We start from the raw sequence: 23,875 nt of genomic DNA, 5'->3' as shown, positions 1-23,875 counted from the left end.
CGATACCAGAACATGAAAAATGGTTCAGTACTGAAATGTGTTACTTTTGGTTCTTCTGTCAAATGTGTCTCACGTCGTCTACTGATTTAGAGAGGATCAAGTCTATCAGTGCAGCCGATTATTACCCTTATAGAGCGAGAGCATCATGCCTGCTCCACAGCCTCCACTTACTCATTGCTATCTCCTGCCTATCCTGAAGAACCAATTAACTCACTGGGCTTCATCATGTTAGCTCCCCTCTTGTACTGGCTCTAGTCTGTCCTGAGGAACTACTAACTGGGAGTCTGGACTGTATAATGTTAGCTCCCCTCTTGTACTGGCTCTAGTCTGTCCTGAGGAACTACTAACTGGGAGTCTGGACTGTATAATGTTAGCTCCCCTCTTGTACTGGCTCTAGTCTGTCCTGAGGAACTACTAACTGGGAGTCTGGACTGTATAATGTTAGCTCCCCTCTTGTACTGGCTCTAGTCTGTCCTGAGGAACTACTAACTGGGAGTCTGGACTGTATAATGTTAGCTCCCCTCTTATACTGGCTCTAGTCTGTCCTGAGGAACTACTAACTGGGAGTCTGGACTGTATAATGTTAGCTCCCCTCTTGTACTGGCTCTAGTCTGTCCTGAGGAACTACTAACTGGGAGTCTGGACTGTATAATGTTAGCTCCCCTCTTATACTGGCTCTAGTCTGTCCTGAGGAACTACTAACTGGGAGTCTGGACTGTATAATGTTAGCTCCCCTCTTATACTGGCTCTAGTCTGTCCTGAGGAACTACTAACTGGGAGTCTGGACTGTATAATGTTAGCTCCCCACTTATACTGGCTCTAGTCTGTCATGTAGAAACTTTAACTGGGAGTCTGGACTGTTTAAAACAATGTCCATACTGGCTCTGTGGTCTGTCCTGAGCTACTAACTGGGCTCTGTGGGTCCTTGCTACTGGGCTAGTCTGTCCTGCGGAACTACTAACTGGGAGTCTGGCGTTCCTGGCTAGCTCCCTCTTTACTGGCTAGCTTACAGCTGAAGAACACATCAATTCACTATCCTAGTATTTGTGATATTTTTAAAACTTTAATGACTGCCTACCCTGTCCAAACCCTAACCCGGGAGTGCTGGGCCAATAATGTTAGCTCCCTTATACTGGACTCCCAATCTGTCCTGTTGAACTACAGCCCGGAGTCTGAACTGGGTCTGTAGTGACGCCTCTAGCACTGAGCTGCAGTGCCTTAGACCGCTGCGCCACTCGGGAGCCCCCCCAAAAAATATGCAAACCATAACGCTAAATATTCCTGATTGTCACTAAAAACGTTATTGATTCACTTTGTTTCCCCCGTTTCACGTCCCTCAGTCAAGATCATCTTTGCTCGATCCTTGAACGGACTCTGTGTGTGAATGATGGGTCTTAGAGACCGCTCACACATGTGTAGAAGAAGAGATAGCTTCTTCTATGCAATAAAATAAGTCCCACATGGAAGGATAAACAGAGTTTTTCATCTGTAGCTTCTTGAAATCAGCCAAAACAAGCTCAGTAACTCCTATTGAATATGCCAGTTTTACCCAGTTTATCAATAGAAATTTACCATTCAAATAAATGATTACCGTAATGTGGTTAGATTGATTGTATAATTGATTCATTAATGCATACATTCAAACATTTCAACAGTAATGATATTGAACTTTACAGATCTGTCTGGATCAAGTGTCATTTTGTGTCTTTGGATAAAATGACTTGTTGTTTTTGCTGTAGTATCGAGTATCAAAGTCAAAATTCTGGTTTTGTGAGAACACTAGTGGGTATGACTGTAGTTACCAGGCGATGCCCTCTTGCAGAGTAGGTATGTTGTCATGCCCACGCGTGTACTGCACACTGAGTTCACAGAGATTCAATTGTGCGCATCCTAGTTGAAGAACGCTTTTCTCTCTCTAAACAGCATATGTCAGAACATGTAGTTGATAGCCTTTATGAAGGGAGAAGAGCCTCTCCTATGGACAAAAACGTGTCCTCTTACATGGAGCTTGTTTGTCTTGTGTGAGTCACAAAGTCCTTTTAGATTTGCGACATGGGTGGAAGTCGTTTGAACAGATTGGTCCCTTCGTGAGACAATATGGTATTAATATGTGTGCTACTTCCCTCTACCTTTTCATGATGCTCTATTTCAGCTGTGGCGACAATTATTGTATCCAGCATTCAGTGGTGTATAGAAATAACAGGCCGCAGGCTACAAAGGAAAAAACCTTTTATTGAACTCTTTTGAATCACTATAATCCCAGTTGAGCCACGTGTATTTCCACTCCTCAACAGAGGTTACTGTTGTCTCTGATTCAGACGGGCAGATCCGTGGTATTAGTGAACACAGAGCTGACGGGCAGATCCGTGGTAGCCCCCACAATAGAAACCGTACTAGTGAACACAGATCCTGATTGTCACAGAGCCGTGGTATTGGTTCACAGAGCCGACGGGCAGATCCGTCTTTGCTGAACACAGGGCCGTGGTATTGATGTGAACACAGATCCGTGGTATTGGTGAACACAGGGCCGTGGTATCTATGAACACAGAAATAAGCCCACAGATCCGTGGTAAGTGAACACAGAGCATCTGTGGTATTAGTGAACACAGAGCCGTGGTATTAGTGAACACAGAGCCGTGTATTAGTGAACACAGAGCCGTTTTATTAGTGAACACAGAGGCGTGGTAGATTGAGTGAACACAGAGGCGTTCATTAATGAACATTCAAACATTTCAACAGTAATGATATTGAACACAGATCTGGTCTTAGTGAACACAGAGGCATTTTGGTCTTTGGAACAAGACGTGGTTTTAGTGAGAGGCGTGGTATCAAAGTGAAAAGAGGCGTGGTTTTAGTGAACACAGAGGGTGGACTGTAGTGAACACAGAGGCGTGCCCTATTAGCAACACAGAGGCGTGGTATGTATGAACACAGAGTGCGTGGTACTGTGAACACAGATTCAGTGAACACAGAGGCGTGGTTGAACACAGAGGCGTGGTATTAGTGAACAGCAGATGTCAGAACATGTAGTGAACACAGCCGTTATGAAGGGAACAAGAGCCGTCTCCTATGGACACAGAACGTGTCCTCTTAGTGAACACAGAGGCGTGGTATTAGTGAACACAGAGGCGTGGTATTAGTGAACACAGAGGCGTGGTATTAGTGAACACAGAGCAGTGGTATTAGTGAACACAGGGCGGACTTTTCAGATGGAGGAATTCAGCTGAAAGCCCGAAAATTATTGTATAGCATTCAGTGGTGTATAGAAATAAGGGGCCGAGGGAGGAAAAAAGTTTGTAATGATGAAGAGATTGGAATCAACAAAATCCCAGGGGAGCCAGTGGAAAAGCCAGGGGGAGGGAGAGAGAGTGAAAAGCCAGGGGGAGGGAGGTAGAGTGAACACCAGGGGGAGGGGCAGAGAGTGGAAAACCAGGGGAGGGAGAGAGTGAAAACAGAGGGAGAGAGAGTGAAAAGCCAGGGGGGGAGGGAACAGGGGGAGAGCCGTGGAAAAGCCAGGGGAACACAGAGCAGTGGAAAAGCCAGGGGGAGTGAAAAAAGCCAGGGGGAGGGAGAGAGAGGAAAAGCCAGGGGAGGGAGAGAAAACCAGGGGGAGGGAAGAGAGGGAAAAGCCAGGGGAGAGAGAGAGTGGAAAAGCCAGGGAGAGGGAGAGAGTGGAAAGCCAGGGGGAGGGAGAGAGAGTGGAAAAGTAATGATGAAAGCCAGGGGGGGAGGAGAGAGAAAAGCCAGGGGGAGAGAGTGGAAAAGCCAGGGGGGGGAGAGAGAGTGGAAAAGCCAGGGGGAGGGAGAGAGAGGGGGGAGTGGAAAAGCCAGGGGAGAGAGAGAGAGAGTGGAAAAGCCAGGGGAAAGAGAGAGAGAGAGTGGAAAAGCCAGGGGGGGGAGAGAGAGAGTGGAAAAGCCAGGGGGGGAGAGGAGAGAGAGTGGAAAAGCCAGGGGGAGGGAGAGAGAGAGTGGAAAAGCCAGGGGGAGGGAGAGAGAGAGTGGAAAAGCCAGGGGAGGGGAGAGAGAGAGTGGAAAAGCCAGGGGAGGGAGGGAGAGAGAGGAAAAGCCAGGGGGGGAGAGAGAGTGGAAAAGCCAGGGGAGGGAGAGGAGAGAGTGGAAAAGCCAGGGGGAGGGAGAGAGAGTGGAAAAGCCAGGGGGAGAGGAGGGAGAGAGAGAGGAAAAGCCAGGGGAGGGAGGGAGAGAGAGGGTGGAAAAGCCAGGGGGAGGGAGAGAGAGAGTGGAAAAGCCAGGGGGAGGGAGAGGGAGAGAGAGAGAGGAAAAGCCAGGGGAGAGGGAGAGAGGTGGAAAAGCCAGGGGAGGGAGAGAGAGAGAGAGAGAGAGGAAAAGCCAGGGGGGAGAGAGAGAGGGAGGAAAAGCCAGGGAGAGGAGAGAGAGAGAGAAGTGGAAAAGCCAGGGGAGGGAGAGAGAGAGAGGAAAAGCCAGGGGAGGGAGAGAGAGGGTGGAAAGTCAGTCAGGGGAGGGAGAGAGGAGAGAGGGTGGAAAAGTCAGGGGGAGGGATAGAGAGGGTGGAAAAGTCAGGGGGAGGGAGAGAGAGTGGAAAAGTCAGGGGGAGGGATAGAGAGGGTGGAAAAGCCAGGAGGGGAGGGATAGAGAGAGTGGAAAAGCCAGGGGGGGAGGGAGAGAGAGAGTGGAAAAGCCAGGGGGGGAGGAGAGGGAGAGAGTGGAAAAGCCAGGGGAGGGAGAGGAGAGTGAGTGGAAAAGCCAGGGGGAGAGAGAGGGGGAGGAGGGAAAAGCCAGGGGAGAGAGAGAGAGAGAGGAAAAGCCAGGGGGAGAGAGAGGGGGGAGGGAGAGGGAGGAAAAGCCAGGGGAGAGAGGAGAGAAAAGCCAGGGGGAGGGAGAGAGAGAGGGAGAGAGGGGAGAGAGAGGGGAGAGGGCAGGGAAAGAGAGAGGAGGCCAGGGGAGAGGCAGGGAAAGAGTGAAGGAGAGAGTGGAAAAGCCAGGGAAAGAGAAGGAATGGTGAAAGCCGTCTGATGTAGGGAGTGATGAAAGGAGAGATATATCTCTAATAGACTCCTGGCTCCTGGAGGGGTTGAGCTGCAGACTTGTGTCATTTGGAGGAAGTTTGAGTCGAGGAGAGGTCATACAGTCAGGGAATGGCCGGTTTCTGCTCTCTCTCTCTCTGTCTGGTGATACCTCAACCTCTAAGGACCGCTGTGTGTGGGTGTCTACATACATGTTTGCTGAAGTGTCTGTGTTGAGCGCCTGTGTGTGTGTTTTATCTGTGTATGTATTTGCTCAGGGCACATGTCATGCAGTGTGTCGCCAATGTGGCGTCAAAGACCTTTTCCCTCAACAGTCAGTCTGATAAGAGGAGATAAGCTTTACCATGTGTGTGTCTGATACCCCCTCCACCGTTCCACACCCCTGCATGATACCCCCTCCACCCCTGCATGATACCCCCTCCACCCTTCCACACCCCTGCATGATACCCCTCCACCCCTGCATGATACCCCCTCCACCGTTCCACACCACTGAATGATACCCCCTCCACCCCTGCATGATACCCCCTCCACCGTTCCACACCCCTGCATGATACCCCTCCACCCCTGCATGATACCCCCTCCACCCCTGCATGATACCCCTCCACCATTCCACACCCCTGAATGATACCCCCTCCACCCCTGAATGATACCCCCTCCACCCCTGCATGATACCCCTCCACCATTCCACACCCCTGAATGATACCCCTCCACCCCTGAATGATAGCCCCTCCACCCCTGAATGATAGCCCCTCCACCCCTGAATGATAGCCCCTCCACCCCTGAATGATAGCCCCTCCACCCCTGCATGATAGCCCCTCCACCCCTGCATGATAGCCCCTCCACCCCTGCATGATAGCCCCTCCACCCCTGCATGATAGCCCTTCCACCGTTCCACACCCCTGAATGATTTCTTAAATAATTAGTGTTCTCTTGAATCACCTCAGTATATCAGTAACTTCTGTCCTCTGTGGCTGAAACTCTATTTCCCTAAACCCTGTGTGTGTGTGTGTATGTGTGTGTGTGTGTGTGTGTGTGTGTGTGTGTGTGGACCATGGAGCTGATGTGTGTTGTCATGTTTCTCCAGGGCTGTCCAGGAGATAGTAGAGGATATCCGGCAGGGGGTCGGGACCCGCTACGGGGCCGAGAAACTGTCTGAGCTCTGCAAACTGCTGCCTGACGCAGACGAGGTAAAGTCTCTGCGCTGTGTCCTCTCCGACACACCGTAGCTCCTACTGCAACAACACTGACTAGCCTGTAGCCCCCTCTATTCATCTAGATCTCATTATCCAGATGAACAGTTTGCCATTTCACCATGTCTCAGACTTGTGAAAGGCTTACTGACAATGTGGTAAAATATGTTCCCAATGGCGCCACGTGTTGTTGTATATGGACAAGGTTATAAGAATGTAAAAGTAATAAGAATGAGTCACCCTGGGTGATGGGGGTTCTACCACTGCACTCACCCTGGGTGATGGGGGTTCTACCACTGCACTCACCCTGGGTGATGGGGGTTCTACCACTGCACTCGACCTGGGTGATGGGGGTTCTACCGCTGCACTCGACCTGGGTGATGGGGGTTCTACCGCTGGACTCGACCTGGGTGATGGGGGTTCTACCGCTGGAAAGCAAAGCTTTAAATTATAAATCTTATTTTGAGAGATTCTAGTAAATGAAACCCAGGTGGAATTCCCAGTAAAAGGAATGAGGTTTGTAGACTGTAACAGGAAAGCTGACTGATAATATCTCTAAGCTGTCTGTCTGGGTGTTTATACAGGAGGCTCGCCTGAAGAGGTTCAAGGCAGAACGCAGTGGGCTTGGGGAGTCTGACCTCTTCATGATTCTGCTAGTGGACGTCCCCAGGTATACCACACACCCCCTAACACTCCACTGTTTTACAACTATTACAAACCCTAACCTTGAAATTCAAACGATGTTGCAAAATATGCCAATTTCTCTGCTGTTGTCATTTTTGCAGTGACTCCCCCCCTCAACACACTATAATGGCTGATTCACTGACTTTCCAGTCTGTGCTGATGTGTGTCTGATGATCGATAAGGCTCTGACCTCTTCCATCCTCTCCCTTTTCTTCCCCATTAGCTTTCGTCTGCGTCTGGACACCATGATCCTGCAGGAGGAGTTTGACCCTGCCGTGACCTCTCTCTGTCTGGCAGCCAGATGTCTGAGGGAGGCGGCCAGAGGTAAACCATCAACGGGGGGGGGGGCTTTTAGTAAATATGTTATTCTAACTGTCCCAAATGGTGCCCTATCCCCTATATAGTGTACTACTTTTGACCAGGTCCCATAGGGCTCTCCCATAGGGAATAGGGTGCCATTTTGGATGAACACTAGGTGTACTCTACTCCCTATCACCGCCCCTTCAAACTCTTTTGTGGCCGCTCCCTCCCTCCCTCCCGTGCCGCTCCCTCCCTCCCGTACCGCTCCCTCCCTCCCGTACCGCTCCCTCCCTCCCTCCCTCCCGCTCCCTCCCTCCCTCCGATACCCTCCCTCCCTCCCTCCCTCCCTCCCTCCCTCCCTCCGATACCGCTCCCTCCCTCCCTCCCTCCCTCCCTCCCTCCCTCCCTCCCTCCCTCCCTCCCTCCCTCCCTCCCTCCCTCCGATCCCTCCCTCCCTCCCTCCGATCCCTCCTTCCCTCCCTCCGATACCGCTCCCTCCCTCCCTCCCGATACCGCTCCCTCCCATCCCGTACCGCTCACTCCCATCCCGTACCGCTCACTCCCTCTCGTACCGCCCCCTCCCTCTCGTACCGCCCCCTCCCTCTCGTACCGCCCCCTCCCTCTCGTACCGCCCCCTCCCTCCATACTACCTCCCCCCTCCCTCCCTCCTTACCCTCCCTCCCGTACCGCCCCTCCCTACCGTACCGCCCCTCCCTCCGTGCCGCTCCCCTCCCTCTCGTACCGCCCCTCCCTCCCGTACCGCTCCCTCCCTTCCGTACCCCCCCCTTCCGTACCGCTCCCTCCCTCCCGTACCCCTCCCTCCCGTACCGCTCCCTCCCTCTCCCCATAACGCTCCTTCCCTCCCGTACCGCTCCTTCCCTACCGTACCGCTCCTTCCCTACCGTACCGCTCCTTCCCTCCCATTCTGCTCCTTCCCTCCCATTCTGCTCCTTCCCCCCCGTACCGCTCCTTCCCCCCGTACCGCTCCTTCCCCCCCGTGCCGCTCCTTCCCCCCCCGTACCGCTCCTTCCCCCCGTCCGCTCCTTCCCCCCCCGTCCCTCCTTCCCCCGTACCGCTCCTTCCCCCCCGCTCCCTCCTCCTTCCCCCCCGTGCCGCTCCTTCCCCCCGTACCGCTCCTTCCCCCCGTACCGCTCCTTCCCCCCCATTCCGCTCCTTCCCCCCCGTTCCGCTCCTTCCCCCCCCCCGCTCCTTCCCCCCCCGTACCGCTCCTTCCCCCCCGTGCCGCTCCTTCCCCCCCGTACCGCTCCTTCCCCCCGTACCGCTCCTTCCCCCCCGTACCGCTCCTTCCCCCCGTACCGCTCCTTCCCCCCCGTACCGCTCCTCCCCCCGTCCCCCCCCCGTACCGCTCCTTCCCTCCCGTACCGCTCCTTCCCTTCCGTACCGCTCCTTCCCTCCCGTACCGCTCCTTCCCTCCCGTACCGCTCCTTCCCTCCCGTGCCGCTCCTTCCCTCCCGTACCGCTCCCCCTCCCGTACCGCTCCCTCCCGTCCCGCTCCCTCCCGTACCGCCCCCTACCGTACCGCCCCCTACCGTACCGCTCCCTCCCCCGTACCGCTCCTTCCCTCCCGTACCGCTCCTTCCCTCCCGTGCCGCTCCTTCCCTCCCTGCACCGCTCCCTCCCTCCCGTACCCCCCCTCCCTCCCGTACCGCTCCTTCCCTCCCGTACCGCTCCTTCCCTCCCGTACCGCTCCCTCCCTCCCGTACCGCTCCTTCCCCCCCGTACCGCTCCTTCCCTCCCCCCGTGCCGCTCCCCCTCCCGTACCTCCCTCCCCTTCCGTACCTCCCTCCCCCCCGTACCTCCCTCCCGTACCTCCCTCCCCTCCCGTACCTCCCACCCGTGCCGCTCCCTCCCGTACCGCTCCCTCCCGTGCCGCTCCCTCCCGTCCGCCCCCACCCGTACCGCCCCCCCTCCGTACCGCTCCCTCCCGTACCGCTCCCTCCCGTACCGCTCCCTCCCGTACCGCTCCCTCCCGTACCGCTCCCTCCCGTCCGCACCGCTCCCCCCTTCCGTGCCGCTCCCTCCCTTCCGTACCGCTCCCTCCCTTCCGTACCGCTCCCTCCCTCCCCCGTACCTCCCTCCCGTACCTCCCTCCCGTACCTCCCTCCCGTACCTCCCTCCCGTACCTCCCTCCCGTACCTCCCTCCCGTACCTCCCTCCCGTACCTCCCTCCCGTGCCGCTCCCTCCCTCCCGTACCGCTCCCTCCCTCCCGTACCGCTCCCTCCCTCCCGTATCGCCCCCTCCCTCTCGTGCCGCCCCCTCCCTCTCGTCCGCCCCCTCCCTCTCGTACCGCCCCCTCCCTCTCGTGCCGCCCCCTCCCTCTCGTGCCTCCCTCCCTCTCGTACCGCCCCCTCCCTCTCGTCCGCCCCCTCCCTCTCGTACCGCCCCCTCCCTCTCGTACCGCCCCCCCCCTTCCTACCCCCCCTCCCTCTCGTACCGCCCCCTCCCTCTCGTACCGCCCCCTCCCTCTCGTACCGCCCCCTCCCTCTCGTACCGCCCCCCCTCCTCGTACCGCCCCCTCCCTCTCGTACCGCCCCCTCCCTCTCGTACCGCCCCCTCCCTCTCGTACCGCCCCCTCCCTCTCGTACCGCCCCCTCCCTCTCGTACCGCCCCCTCCCTCTCGTACCGCCCCCTCCCTCTCGTACCGCCCCCTCCCTCTCGTACCGCCCCCTCCCTCCCGAACCGCTCCCTCCCTCTCGTACCACTCCCTACCGTTCCGTTCCTCCCGTTACCGTACCGCCCCCTCCCTCCCGTACCGCCCCCCTTCCCTCCCATATCGCTCCCTCTCGTACCGCCCCCTTCCTCCCGTACCGCTCCCTACCGTACCGCTCCCTACCGTACCACTCCCTCCCGTACCGTTCACTCCCCCTTTTAGTGCTCTTGTCTTGTTGGAGTTCAGTATGAAATGGAAGTTATTTCGTTGATTTAGTTTTACTCTACACTACTACTCATCACCGTCCCTTTAATTGTGGCCCATCTACTTCCCCTTTTTAGATACTATCATTACATCCCAAATGGCACCCTATTCCCAACATAGGGCACTACTTTTGTCCAGATCCATATGGGCCCTGGTAAAAAGTAGTGCATTATAAAACATATAGGGAGCCATTTGGGACACAAACATGACCTACTGCTCTTCATCAGCGCCCCCACCCCTTTAATCAGTGTCCCCATTAATCAGCGGGGGGGTTGGTTGGTTTAGTTTCTCCTTTAATCACCTGTCTGTCTGCCTGTCTGTCTGCCTGTCTCTCTCTGTGTCTGTCTGCCTGTCTCTCTCTGTGTCTGTCTGCCTGTCTCTCTCTGTGTCTGTCTGCCTGTCTCTCTCTGTGTCTGTCTGCCTGTCTCTCTCTGTGTCTGTCTGCCTGTCTTTCTCTGTGTCTGCCTGTCTTTCTCTGTGTCTGTCTGCCTGTCTCTCTCTGTGTCTGTCTGCCTGTCTCTCTCTGTGTCTGTCTGCCTGTCTGTGTCTGTCTGCCTGTCTCTCTCTGTCTGCCTGTCGCTCTCTGTGTCTGTCTGCCTGTCTCTCTCTGTGTCTGTCTGCCTGTCTCTCTCTGTGTCCGTCTGCCTGTCTCTCTCTGTGTCTGTCTGCCTGTCTCTCTCTGTGTCTGTCTGCCTGTCTCTCTCTGTGTCTGTCTGCCTGTCTCTCTCTGTGTCTGTCTGCCTGTCTCTCTCTGTGTCTGTCTGCCTGTCTCTCTCTGTGTCTGTCTGCCTGTCTCTCTCTGTCTGTCTGCCTGTCTGTCTGCCTGTCTTTCTCTGTCTGTCTGTCTGCCTGTCTTTCTCTGTCTGTCTGCCTGTCTTTCTCTGTCTGTCTGCCTGTCTTTCTCTGTGTCTGTCTGCCTGTCTTTCTCTGTGTCTGTCTGCCTGTCTCTCTCTGTGTCTGTCTGCCTGTCTCTCTCTGTGTCTGTCTGCCTGTCTCTCTCTGTGTCTGTCTGCCTGTCTCTCTCTGTGTCTGTCTGCCTGTCTCTCTCTGTGTGTCTGTCTGCCTGTCTCTCTCTGTGTCTGTCTGCCTGTCTCTCTCTGTGTCTGTCTGCCTGTCTCTCTCTGTGTCTGTCTGCCTGTCTCTCTCTGTGTCTGTCTGCCTGTCTCTCTCTGTGTCTGTCTGCCTGTCTCTCTCTGTGTCTGTCTGCCTGTCTCTCTCTGTGTCTGTCTGCCTGTCTCTCTCTGTGTCTGTCTGCCTGTCTCTCTCTGTGTCTGTCTGCCTGTCTTTCTCTGTGTCTGTCTGCCTGTCTTTCTCTGTGTCTGTCTGCCTGTCTTTCTCTGTGTCTGTCTGCCTGTCTTTCTCTGTGTCTGTCTGCCTGTCTTTCTCTGTGTCTGTCTGCCTGTCTTTCTCTGCCTGTCTGCCTGTCTTTCTCTGCCTGTCTGCCTGTCTCTGTCTCTGTCTGTCTGCCTGTCTCTTTCTCTGTCTGTCTGCCTGTCTCTGTCTGTCTGCCTGTCTCTCTCTGTGTCTGTCTGCCTGTCTCTCTCTGTCTGTCTGTCTGCCTGTCTTTCTCTGTGTCTGTCTGCCTGTCTTTCTCTGTGTCTGTCTGCCTGTCTTTCTCTGCCTGTCTGCCTGTCTTTCTCTGCCTGTCTGCCTGTCTCTGTCTCTGTCTGTCTGCCTGTCTCTGTCTGTCTGCCTGTCTCTTTCTCTGTCTGTCTGCCTGTCTCTGTCTGTCTGCCTGTCTCTCTCTGTGTCTGTCTGCCTGTCTCTCTCTGTGTCTGTCTGCCTGTCTCTCTCTGTGTCTGTCTGCCTGTCTCTCTCTGTGTCTGTCTGCCTGTCTCTCTCTGTGTCTGTCTGCCTGTCTTTCTCTGTGTCTGTCTGCCTGTCTTTCTCTGTGTCTGTCTGCCTGTCTCTCTCTGTGTCTGTCTGTCTGCCTGTCTGCCTGTCTCTGCCTGTCTGTCTGCCTGTCTCTCTCTGTGTCTGTCTGCCTGTCTCTCTGTGTCTGTCTGCCTGTCTCTCTCTGTCTGTCTGCCTGTCTCTCTCTGTGTCTGTCTGCCTGTCTCTCTCTGTCTGTCTGTCTGCCTGTCTCTCTCTGTGTCTGTCTGCCTGTCTCTCTCTGTGTCTGTCTGCCTGTCTCTCTCTGTGTCTGTCTGCCTGTCTTTCTCTGTGTCTGTCTGCCTGTCTTTCTCTGTGTCTGTCTGTCTGCCTGTCTCTCTCTGCCTGTCTGTCTGCCTGTCTCTCTCTGTGTCTGTCTGCCTGTCTCTCTGTGTCTGTCTGCCTGTCTCTCTCTGTGTCTGTCTGCCTGTCTCTCTCTGTGTCTGTCTGCCTGTCTCTCTCTGTGTCTGTCTGCCTGTCTCTCTCTGTGTCTGTCTGCCTGTCTCTCTCTGTGTCTGTCTGTCTGCCTGTCTCTCTCTGTGTCTGTCTGCCTGTCTCTCTCTGTGTCTGTCTGCCTGTCTCTCTCTGTGTCTGTCTGCCTGTCTCTCTCTGTGTCTGTCTGCTGCCTGTCTCTCTCTGTGTCTGTCTGCCTGTCTCTCTCTGTGTCTGTCTGCCTGTCTTTCTCTGTGTCTGTCTGCCTGTCTTTCTCTGTGTCTGTCTGCCTGTCTTTCTCTGTGTCTGTCTGCCTGTCTCTCTCTGTGTCTGTCTGCCTGTCTCTCTCTGTGTCTGTCTGCCTGTCTGCTGTGTCTGTCTGCCTGTCTCTGTGTCTGTCTGCCTGTCTCTCTCTGTGTCTGTCTGCCTGTCTCTCTCTGTGTCTGTCTGCCTGTCTCTCTCTGTGTCTGTCTGCCTGTCTCTCTCTGTGTCTGTCTGCCTGTCTCTCTCTGTGTCTGTCTGCCTGTCTCTCTCTGTGTCTGTCTGCCTGTCTCTCTCTGTGTCTGTCTGCCTGTCTCTCTCTGTGTCTGTCTGCCTGTCTCTCTCTGTGTCTGTCTGCCTGTCTCTCTCTGTGTCTGTCTGCCTGTCTCTGTCTTTCTCTGTGTCTGTCTGCCTGTCTCTGTCTTTCTCTGTGTCTGTCTGCCTGTCTCTGTCTCTCTCTGTGTCTGTCTGCCTGTCTCTGTCTCTCTCTGTGTCTCAGAGCTGTTGAGCTGTCCTGAGCTGCACTCCATCCTCCGTCTGGTTCTGAAGGCAGGAAACTACATGAACGCTGTGAGTATTATACTTTTTCTTCTCCTTTCTTTTTACCTTTCAGTTGAAAGAGAGAGACGTCCTTTATCTGCCTGCACAAAGCTCCCGGTGTCAGACTGGGGTCTGTTCTAGAGCGTCACTCTGGTTTATCTGCCTGCACAAAGCTCCCGGTGTCGGACTGGGGTCTGTTCCAGTGCGTCACTCTGGTTTATCTGCCTGCACAAAGCTCCCGGTGTCAGACTGGGGTCTGTTCTAGAGCGTCACTCTGGTTTATCTGCCTGCACAAAGCTCCCGGTGTCGGACTGGGGTCTGTTCCAGTGCGTCACTCTGGCTGTACCTGGGTTTTGTAATGTTGTGTTTGTTTAAGATGTCAGGTGTTTGTGTGTGACCTCTTTTCACTGACCTACTGTATTTGACCTCAGGGTGGGTACGCAGGCAACGCAGCAGGGTTCCGAATCCCTTCCCTGCTCAAACTGGCCGACACTAAAGCCAACAAGCCAGGCATGAACCTCCTGCACTTCGTGGCCATGGTAAGACCTGATCTAGGATCAGGTACTTTTTGTGCATAATAGCTGTATTCCTTGTCATCTAAAATGCAAAACTGATCCTACTGTAGTTCAGCACTCCTACCCTGATGTAGTCCAATATACACCTTCCTAATATTGAGTTGTACCCCGCTTTTGCCCTCAGAACAGCGTCAATTCATCTGGGCATAGACTCTCTATAAGGTGTCTAAAGTGTTCCACAGGGATGCTGACCCATGTTGACTCCAATGCTTCCCACAGTTGTGTCAAATGGCTGGATGTCCTTTGGGTGGTGGACCATTCTTGATACACACAGGAAACTGTTCAGTGTAAAAAAAACAAAAAAAACAGCAACGTTGTAGTTTGACACACTCAAAGCAGTGCACCAGCACCTACTACCATACCCTGTACGACCATACCCTGTACCCTGTTCTACCATACCCTGTTCCACCATACCCTGTACCCTGTTCCACCATACCCTGTACGACCATACCCTGTACCCTGTTCCACCATACCCTGTACGACCATACCCTGTACCCTGTTCTACCATACCCTGTTCCACCATACCCTGTACCCTGTTCCACCATACCCTGTACGACCATACCCTGTACCCTGTTCTACCATACCCTGTACGACCATACCCTGTACGACAATACCCTGTACTACCGTACCCTGTTCTACCACCCTGTTCTACCATACCCCCTGTTCTACCATACCCTGTTCTACCACCATATCCTGTTCTACAATACCCTGTACGACTGTACCCTGTTCTACAATACCCTGTTCCACGACCCTGTACCCTGTGTACCCTGTTCTACCATACCCTGTTCTGTACTACCATACCCTGTTCTACCATACCCTGTACCCCCTGTTCTACCATACCCTGTACGACCATACCCTGTACCCTGTTCTACCATACCCTGTTCAACCATACCCTGTACCCACCATACCCTGTACCCACCATACCCTGTTCTACCATACCCTGTACGACCATACCCTGTTCTACCATACCCTGTACGACCATATCCTGTACTACCATACCCTGTTCAACCATACCCTCTACGACTGTATCCTGTACTACAATACCCTGTACGACTGTATCCTGTACTACCATACCCTGTTCTACCATACCCTGTTCTACCATACCCTGTTCTACCATACCCTGTACCCTGTTCTACCATACCCTGTACCCTGTTGTACCATACCCTGTTGTACCATACCCTGTTGTACCATACCCTGTTCGTCCATACCCTGTTCGTCCATACCCTGTACCCACCATACCCTGTACCCACCATACCCTGTTCAACCATACCCTGTTCTAACATACCCTGTTCTACCATAACCTGTTCTACCATACCCTGTACCCTGTTCTACCATACCCTGTACCCTGTTCTACCATACCCTGTACCCTGTTCTACCATACCCTGTACTTCCATACCCTGTTCTACCATACCCTGTACCCTGTTCAACCGTACCCTGTTCAACCATACCCTGTACCCTGTTCTACTGTACCCTGTTCTACTATACCCTGTACTACCATACCCTGTTCTACCATACCCTGTACCCTGTTCTACCATACCCTGTACCCTGTTCTACCATACCCTGTACCACCATACCCTGTACCACCATACCCTGTACCACCATACCCTGTACCACCATACCCTGTTCCACCATACCCTGTTCTACCATACCCTGTTCTACCATACCCTGTACCCTGTACCACCATACCCTGTACCACCATACCCTGTACCACCATACCCTGTTCGACCATACCCTGTACCCTGTTCTACCATACCCTGTTTGCCATACCCTGTTTGCCATACCCTGTTTGCCATACCCTGTTTGCCATACCCTGTACCGCCATACCCTGTTCCGCCATACCCTGTTCTGCCATACCCTGTTCAAAAGCACTTCTATCGTTTGTCTTGTCCATTCACCCTCTGAATGGCACACATACACAATCTGTCTCAATTGTCCCAAGGCTTAAAAATCCTTCTTTAACCCGTCTCCTCCCCTTCATCTCCACTGATTTGAAGTGGATTTAACTAGTGACATCAATAGGGGGTCATATCTTTCACCTGGTCAGTCTGTCATAATGTTTTGTACAGTCCGTGTAAGTCACACTGCAGTGAAGAGGAGACCCTTGAAGTGCTTGACTTGAATGTATCTTTCAGTGAAGACTTAAGCTCAAGAATTAACATGCCACATCTTAAGAACTTCTCTAGATGCAGTTCAAAGACGATAGAATGAATCCCAGACTACTATTTACTGAAGACTAACAGCCGTTTGACAGACTGCACATTTTACTTCCTTTTAAAAACTTGACACTTGTTATATTGCAGAATTGTTCAATTGGCACAGATGAAAAGGGTCTCTTTCAAACTATGTGTTGGGTATTTGTTGTATTTGACCAACCATGAATTATTACATTCACAATAACCATATCAACACACTGAATTGTGACACAATGCAATGATTCATCCAGAATTATGAGGGCTCACTGTGTGAAACAATAGCTGGATCAGCTCTGTCTCCGTCTCCACAGGAAGCAGTGAAAAAGGACCAGAGTTTACTGTCGTTTCCTGGCCAACTAGGACACGTCGGCCCCGCCTCCAGGTTAGTAAGAGCCAATAATACACCCCCCCCAAGTTTAGAAATTACCCTCCTCCCTCAAAAAGACTGAGCCACGTTCAGTTGCCAAACCATTGTTGTTGCAGATAGAATTGCCGTGAATAGAGCCAACATGATTCCTTGGTCTACATGTCAGAGAGGCATATTTTTTCTATGTTACCTATTTCTATCCGAACGTCCCAAAACGTTGTCCTGCTGAACGCGTCCTTCTTCTAATAGTTAGTGTACCTTGGGACAAACACAGATCTTTATGTGATCTGCTTGTAAAGCAAGGTTTCCATTTCCTTGCTTTTAACCAGTCCAGCAGATCTGTAATTAATTAAAGAGAGGAAAGAAAGAAGGTAGGAAGGAAGGAAGGAATCTGAAGTGTATGAACGTGGCCCGTGGTGTTTTGGATGCTTCTGGGGAGCATATGAGCTCTGTCCTATAACATCAATACGCCCCAGCAGGCTGCGATCTCACACAGACACACACACACACACACACACACACACACTACGCCCAAAAATACCCGTGTCAACAGGACTGTATTGCGTTACTGTACTGGAGCTCTGTCCAGCTGTTAGTGATATAGCTATAGCCCCTTGTTTTAATATGGCTCTTCACAACATTTCTGTTTCAATCCAGTATTACGGCTCTGTTGGGGTTTTGGGTTTGGTTAGCTATGTAGGACACTTAGATTGAGTCCCAAATGGCACCCAGTACCTTTTGTCAAGGCGCTATATTGGGAATAGGGTGCCATTTGGGATGCACGCCTTACTGTCAGTTACTCTGTGGGTATCGGTGTTACTGTAAGACCTAGTAATGAGCGACGGCCTACTCCTGCTGGGGCGGAGCCAAAGGGGTGTCTGTCAGAGGAAAATAACAGCTTTATGTCGGTCACAGCTTAGGAACCACTGCTTTGAAGTAGAGTCACAGCTTAGGAACCACTGCTTTGAATTAGAATAACAGCTTTATGTAGGTCACAGTTTAGGGACCACTGCTTTGAATTAGAATAACACCTTTATGTAGGTCACAGCTTAGGAACCACTGTTTTGAGTTAGTCTAAGTAACAGCATCTTCTGAAACAAAGATTACCATATGGTTTACTTTGCCTCGTCTCTCATGGATCGCAGCAACAGGTTGGGTTGTGGGTAAAAACACAAGGTTTTATCCAGAGCCGTACATTTGCAGTTTGGCCAACTTTTGGAATCTATTTTTTGGGGGTCACAGAATCTTGCCGCAATCACTTTACTATCATCTATAAAGGTAAACCCTGCAAAATGACGTTGCCACAAGCAGCACCGGAGATATTGAGATAAGCGAGATGCAACACAGTCACAAACAGTATCTGCGCATGTGCACAGATTTGCTTCAGCCTGTTCAGTGTGATGGCCATGGAGTAGTTGAGCCTCGCGCTTCAACGTTACGGAAATTGACCCACTGAATCTGAATCTACCTTTTAAAGTCATGTCAAGTAATGCGTCTCTTGTCTCTGTCTTCCTATAGGTTGTGTGAGGAGTCGGTAGTAGAGGATCTCTCCAGGCTCCACAGCCGTGTGGCATCCCTCAGGATCAGTGTCCAGACGGAGGCAGAGATCCAGCAGCTCGCACGGTCTTTCCTGGAGGTACGGAACTAGATTCTAGAACATGGATTTAGAACACACTGATCTAGAACTTGCATAATTATAAAACACTGATCTATGATGAGAATTGATGAACTCACAAAGAACAACATTGAAACTCGTATGGCTTTGGTTAACTTTGAGTCTCTTCACCATGTTCTTGCTCCTTGGTCAAAACAGTGAGTCTAATCTCCCTTTCTCGATCTCCTCATCTCTCTCTCTCTAGGTGGCAGAGGACCGTCTGAAGGAAGCAGAGGATGACGTGGAGGGGATGAGGATGTCCAGTCAGGCTCTGGTTGAATTCTTCTGTGAGGATGACAGCATCTTTAAACTGGAGGAGGCCTGCAGGGTCTTTCACTCCTTCTGCCTTCGCTTCCAAAGAGCCGTACAGGTGAGACTGACTGCTTTATATCAAACTGTCTGTATGGGTTCCCACTACATGGCCAAAGTCCACATTTTGTCCATATTGTAACCATTTATGAACTAAAATTAGCCTTTTGGTCTTAATTCAAGATTTGGGTTAGGCTTAGGGTTAGGCTTAGGGTTAGCGTTGGGTTTAGGGTTGGGTTTAAAATCTGATTTTAAGAAGAGGACTAGGTCGGGCTTCTGACTTTGTATCTTGGGCAGATAGTTATGAAGACATCAAAACTATGGAATCATGTAGTGACCAAAAAAGTGTTAAACAAATCAAAATATATTTGAAATTCTTCAAAGTAGCCACCCTTTGCCTTGATGACAGCTTTGCACACTCTTGGCATTCTCTCAACCAGCTTCATGAGGAAGTCACCTGGAATGCATTTCAATTAACAGGTGTGACTTGTTAAGTTCATTTGTGGAAGAGAGAAACGACAGTCCATTACTTTAAGACATGAAGGTCAGTCAATCCAGAAAATTTGCAGTTGCAAAAACCATCAAGCGCTATGATTAAACTGGCTCTCATGAGGACCGCCACAGGAAAGGAAGACCCAGAGTTACCTCTGCTGCAGAGGATAAGTTCATTAGAGTTACCAGCCTCAAAAATTGCAGCCCAAATAAGTGCTTCACAGAGTTCAAGTAACAGACACGTCTCAACATCAACTGTTCAGGGGAGACTGCGTGAATCAGGTCTTCACGGTCGAACTTCTGCAAAGAAAACCACTACTAAAGGACACCAACAATAAGAAGAGACTTGCTTGGGCCAAGAAACACGAGCAATGAACATTAGACCGACGGAAATCTGTCCTTTGGCCTGATGAGTCCAAATTTGAGATTTTTGGTTCCAACTGCCGTGTCTTTGTGAGACGCAGAATAGCTGAACGGATGATCTCTGCACGTGGTTCCCACCGGAAGCATGGAGGAGGAAGTGTGATGGTGCTTTGCTGATGATACTGTCAGTGATTTATTTAGAATTCAAGACACACTTAACCAGCGTGGCTACCACAGCATTCTGTAGCGATACACCTCCCATCTGGTTTGGGCTTAGTGGGACTATCATTTGTTTTTCAACAGGACAATGACCCAAAACACACCTCCAGGCTGTGTAAGGGCTATTTGACTAAGGAAAGTGATGGAGTGCTGCATCAGATGACCTGGCCTCCACAATCACCCGACTTCAACACAATTGAGGTGGTTTGGGATAAGTTGGACCGCAGAGTGAAGGAAAAGCCGCCAACAAGTGCTCAGCATATGTGGGAACTCCTTCAAGACTGTTGGAAAAGCATTCCAGGTGAAGCTGGTTGAGAGAATGCCAAGAGTGTGCAAAGCAGATGGTGGCTACTTTGAATAATCTAAAATATATTTTGATTTGTTTAACACGTTTTTTGGTTACTACATGATTTAATGTGTTATTTCATGGTTTTGATGTCTTCCGTATTCTACAATGTATAAAATTGTAAAAAATAAAGTGTGTGCGTGTACAGACCGACAGACAGGCGTTATAGACTGATGAGGACAAAAAGACAGAGAAGATAGAGGCGTAGATGCTGTGCTGATTAATGTATACTTGATGTTTCTTCTTCTACCATAAAGTAATCATCCTGTTCCCTCTCAGGAAAACGCCGAGCGGGAACAGAAGGAGCAGAAACGGATGGAGCGAGAGCGTGAGATGGTGGAGAAGCGTCGCTCCGTGGCCGTGTGTACAGGCCTGGACCTGGGTGTGGTTCTGGGTCGGGTGTCCCCACTGGGAACCCAGAAGAACCAGGATGACCTGGAGAGAACCCTTGAGAACCTGAGCCACACCTGGAGCCAGCGTAGCCTTAGAACCCAGGAGAACCGCAGGCACTCCCACTACCTCCAGAACACCACCTCCGCTCCTCTTCAGACATATCCCCACCTCAACAACTCCTCCATCCTCCGTAATACCTCCATCCACCCCCAGACCTCCCCAGGGCTTCCCTGCCCCACCTACCCAAGCCAGGAGAGGCCATCCCTGGGGACAGAGACCAGGACAGAGCCCCTGGTCAGTCAGCACCAACCAGTCCTGGAGACTAAGAGACCAAAGCATGAGGGGACAACTCAGACTCAAGTCTCACAAACGCAACATGAACTGACTTCTAACGTCACTCAAACCCAGTGTGGACGTAGATTCAATGTCCCCCAAAACAGGCAGGACATTATTGCCTATGTCACTCAAACCCAACATGGAATTGCCACTAACATCATTGAAAGCCGACTCGCACCAAGGACTCGAGTGACTGAAACTCAACATGAACGGACAGTTGATGCCAGCCCTGACCAGTGTGTACTGACCATTAAGTCTATGGCCAGTCCTTATAGACACTCCTCCACTACCTCTACTGCAATCCCCAGTGTGAGAAGAAATACCGTTGGTCTTAGACACAGGCATGACCTTGAGGGGACTGACCCTACCCCTGTTTCTCAGACAAAACGCACAGACACCTCAGTCAGAGACTCAGCGCATCAGGACCCTGACTTCGCTCCTCTCCCAGGGTATACGGTCACTGAGGTGACTGAGCAGCCCTTTGAGAGCCAATCAAAATCATCCATGGCCACTGACACCCCAGACGGTGTCCAATCGCAGGAGTCTAAGGGAGCCAAGGAGACCTCACAAGGAAGTGGTGGTTCCTTGGAGCTGAAGCTTTCACCTGAGGGGGGAACAACCCAGCAGAGGGAAACAGAATCTCTCTCTACACCAGTGGAACAGAGATGGCTGCCTCCCAGCCTACCAGAGCTGAGCCCGCAGCGGGCACATCAATGCCCAGAGGTCTGCAGTCCTGACAGGGAAAGGGACCGGTCATACCCATGTGTGGGCGAAACCCTGGAGTGCCACACCCTGGTCCGAGGCCTGTGTTCCTATGACAACCTATCCCCTCCTCCCACCCCAACCACACCCCTCCCCAAAGCCCCACCCAGCCTCTGCTCCAAGTGGAGGAAAGAGAGACAGGCGGAGACTCCAGGGTCTGGTGCCGGACCTCCAATGGGGAAAGAGGACTCTCGGAGCGGGGGGAACACTCCTGTTGTCCGAGGAGGGGCTAAGAGGGGCTTGGTACCCCGTACACGTCTGCCTAACGATACAGGCATCCATAGAGCCCTTTTAATTTCCAAACCAGAGACACAGACACCCACTGGCCCTGTCCCAAATCCTAATTTACAGTCTACACCACGTTCCACTCGTCTGGTGTCCCCGTCCGTACGCAGCTCCTCCATGCGCTCCTCCCCCATCACACGTCCTACTACTACCCAGACAGAGGTGAAGCGGAGCAGTAGCACCAGGAGTGAGAGGAGCCAGGCTGGGGGTGAGAACCAGCAGCAGACCCCAGGGAAACCCACCTTGACCCGCCGGGCATCAGAGAGAGCTGGGCTGGGGCTTAGACCAGAGAGGGAGAGGACTTCTAGCACCAGCACCACTAGTAGTACAGCTACTACCCAGCCAGCCTTTGTCAGGGGCTCCCCTCTCAGGGTGACCAAACGTCTCGCCCCCACCTCCAACTCTGAGACCCAACACTCCTCTCAGCCCCGCTCCACACACAGCCCCTCCTCTGCTACAGCTAAAACCATCCGTACAGCTGTTATAGCTGCGGCCAGGACTAAAACGGCCAAGACGAACCCCGGCACAGAGCCTTCTAGAGCTGCTGTCTCTGCCTGTAAAACCCCCACAGCAACACGGATACCTGGGCCTAAAATGGACCGTCCTGCTTCCTCGCCCATGTGGAAGTGATCGTGGGAGATCATACCACTTTTTCATCTTTATACAGTAGTCTTACTTACACACGTACCTATGTGTGTTTGGGTCCATTGTACATGTATGTGGGAATCACAATTCACCAAGTAATTTATCAGACCTCTCTGTTCTGGAGGAGTAGGTAGTTGCTGGTCCATTCAGACTCTATTCAGCTTTTCCAGAATCGATGGGGTGTTTTCACTTCGGTCTCTCCCATACACTTTCTTGTCTGCTGGGAAGATGACAAAGGACTGCAACTCCAACAAAATGGCTACCACTACACCAGTCTACAGCTGTTCTGTTTTGGGCTGTACTGTCACCGTAGATAAAAATGTCTTCGGTTCTACACACCACTTCCATCCACTAGTGTCCTGTGCAGTCAAAAGGGACTTCAGGGAGAGACTACTACCCCCCCCCACACACACACACACACACACACACCCAACCTGGACTTTGTCAAGCTCCTGAAATGTGTGCCTCTGACCTTGTTAATCTGTAGAAAATCCTTCATTTAGGATTGTGGCACTGCAGCCTCCTCTTGGTCGTCCGACAGAATCATTCTCATCATCTTGTTTTTTTTAGGGTGTATGTTGAAAATGGCATTTTTTTTCTTTCAAGTGGTTAATTTCTTTAACTTTAGTTGTGTCCTAAATGGCACCCTATTCCCTATACATTGAGTATACCAAATATCCTAATATTAAGTTGCACCCCCCTCCCTTTTAACCTCAGAACAGCCTCAATTTGTCAGGGCATAGTGCACTACTTTTAACAGGAGTCAATAGGGCTCTGGTCGAAGGTAGTGTACCATGTACGGAATAGGAAGCCAGTGGGGACTCCACCACCATACTTGATCAGTCCAGCTCATATGTGCCATGTCATTTCTGAATCCTCAATGATTTGAGTGTGTAGTCTTAGAAGTGTATTTCTAAATGATTAGATGCATGGACCAGACTCCTCAGACTGAATATAGTGTGACCCTTCATTCTCTTTCGTTGCTTTCTCACCTCGGGCTATTTGTTTGCTCAATCAGCAATCAATCAGTATGATATATCTAATTGATTATTGGTAATCGATCGATTTTTGTTGGTTATCCTCATCTTGAATGTGATCTTCATTCTGATGCACTTGAACAAGTGAAGAGGAGACCTGTTGCTAGGATACTCACTGTAATATTCTACTGCTGATGTTTATATCAAAAAAGAGATGTTAACTTAAATTGAACGACATGAATTGTGATCCATGGCGACAATGTGTGCATTTGTAATATAAAATAAAGATCCTAATCACTCCGGGTGTGTTTTGTTAGTTTTAATTCATTAAAGGACTGTTTTTGTTTAAACACAATAAGGAACTGTAAGGCAGCTGTTCTTTTATGAGTGTGTGCACAGCTGTTCTTTTGTCTTTTCTAGCGGTTACTGGCCGTCTCCGCAATCAGTTTCCCTAGACATCGGGATGGTCATAGTACAGTTGCTTGCATCCCAAATGAGACACTATTCCTTATATAGTGCACTACTTTTGATCAGATACCTACAGTGGGGCAAAAAAGTATTTAGTCAGCCACCAATGGGGCAAGTTCTCCGACTTAAAAAGATGAGAGGCCTGTAATTTTCATCATAGGTACACTTCAACTATGACAGACAAAATGAGGGAAAAAAATCCAGAAATTCACATTGTAGGATTTTTTATTAATTAATTTGCAAATTATGGTGGAAAATAAGTATTTGGTCACCT

General features: G+C 51.5%; 1 protein-coding gene across 1 annotated transcript in view; it reads left to right on the top strand.

Annotated features, from left to right (window-relative positions):
* The window catches only part of LOC112239388 (FH2 domain-containing protein 1), a 29,083-nt gene extending 5,650 nt beyond the window's left edge, over positions 1-23,433 (top strand). The window contains exons 4-12 of the mRNA XM_042326018.1: positions 6,088-6,190; positions 6,778-6,863; positions 7,101-7,201; positions 13,178-13,248; positions 13,650-13,757; positions 16,297-16,367; positions 17,871-17,988; positions 18,212-18,376; positions 20,015-23,433. Of these exons, the coding sequence (XP_042181952.1) occupies positions 6,088-6,190; positions 6,778-6,863; positions 7,101-7,201; positions 13,178-13,248; positions 13,650-13,757; positions 16,297-16,367; positions 17,871-17,988; positions 18,212-18,376; positions 20,015-22,141 (2,950 nt within the window). The 3' untranslated portion in view covers positions 22,142-23,433. The remainder of the gene's footprint in view (positions 1-6,087; positions 6,191-6,777; positions 6,864-7,100; positions 7,202-13,177; positions 13,249-13,649; positions 13,758-16,296; positions 16,368-17,870; positions 17,989-18,211; positions 18,377-20,014) is intronic.
* The last annotated feature ends 442 nt before the right edge of the window (positions 23,434-23,875 follow it).

The sequence above is a fragment of the Oncorhynchus tshawytscha genome, linkage group LG08 (genome assembly GCF_018296145.1).
Source record: "Oncorhynchus tshawytscha isolate Ot180627B linkage group LG08, Otsh_v2.0, whole genome shotgun sequence".
NCBI classification, from domain to species: domain Eukaryota; kingdom Metazoa; phylum Chordata; class Actinopteri; order Salmoniformes; family Salmonidae; genus Oncorhynchus; species Oncorhynchus tshawytscha.
Note: the sequence above shows the minus strand (reverse complement) of the source record. Positions and strands in the feature narration are given on the sequence as shown.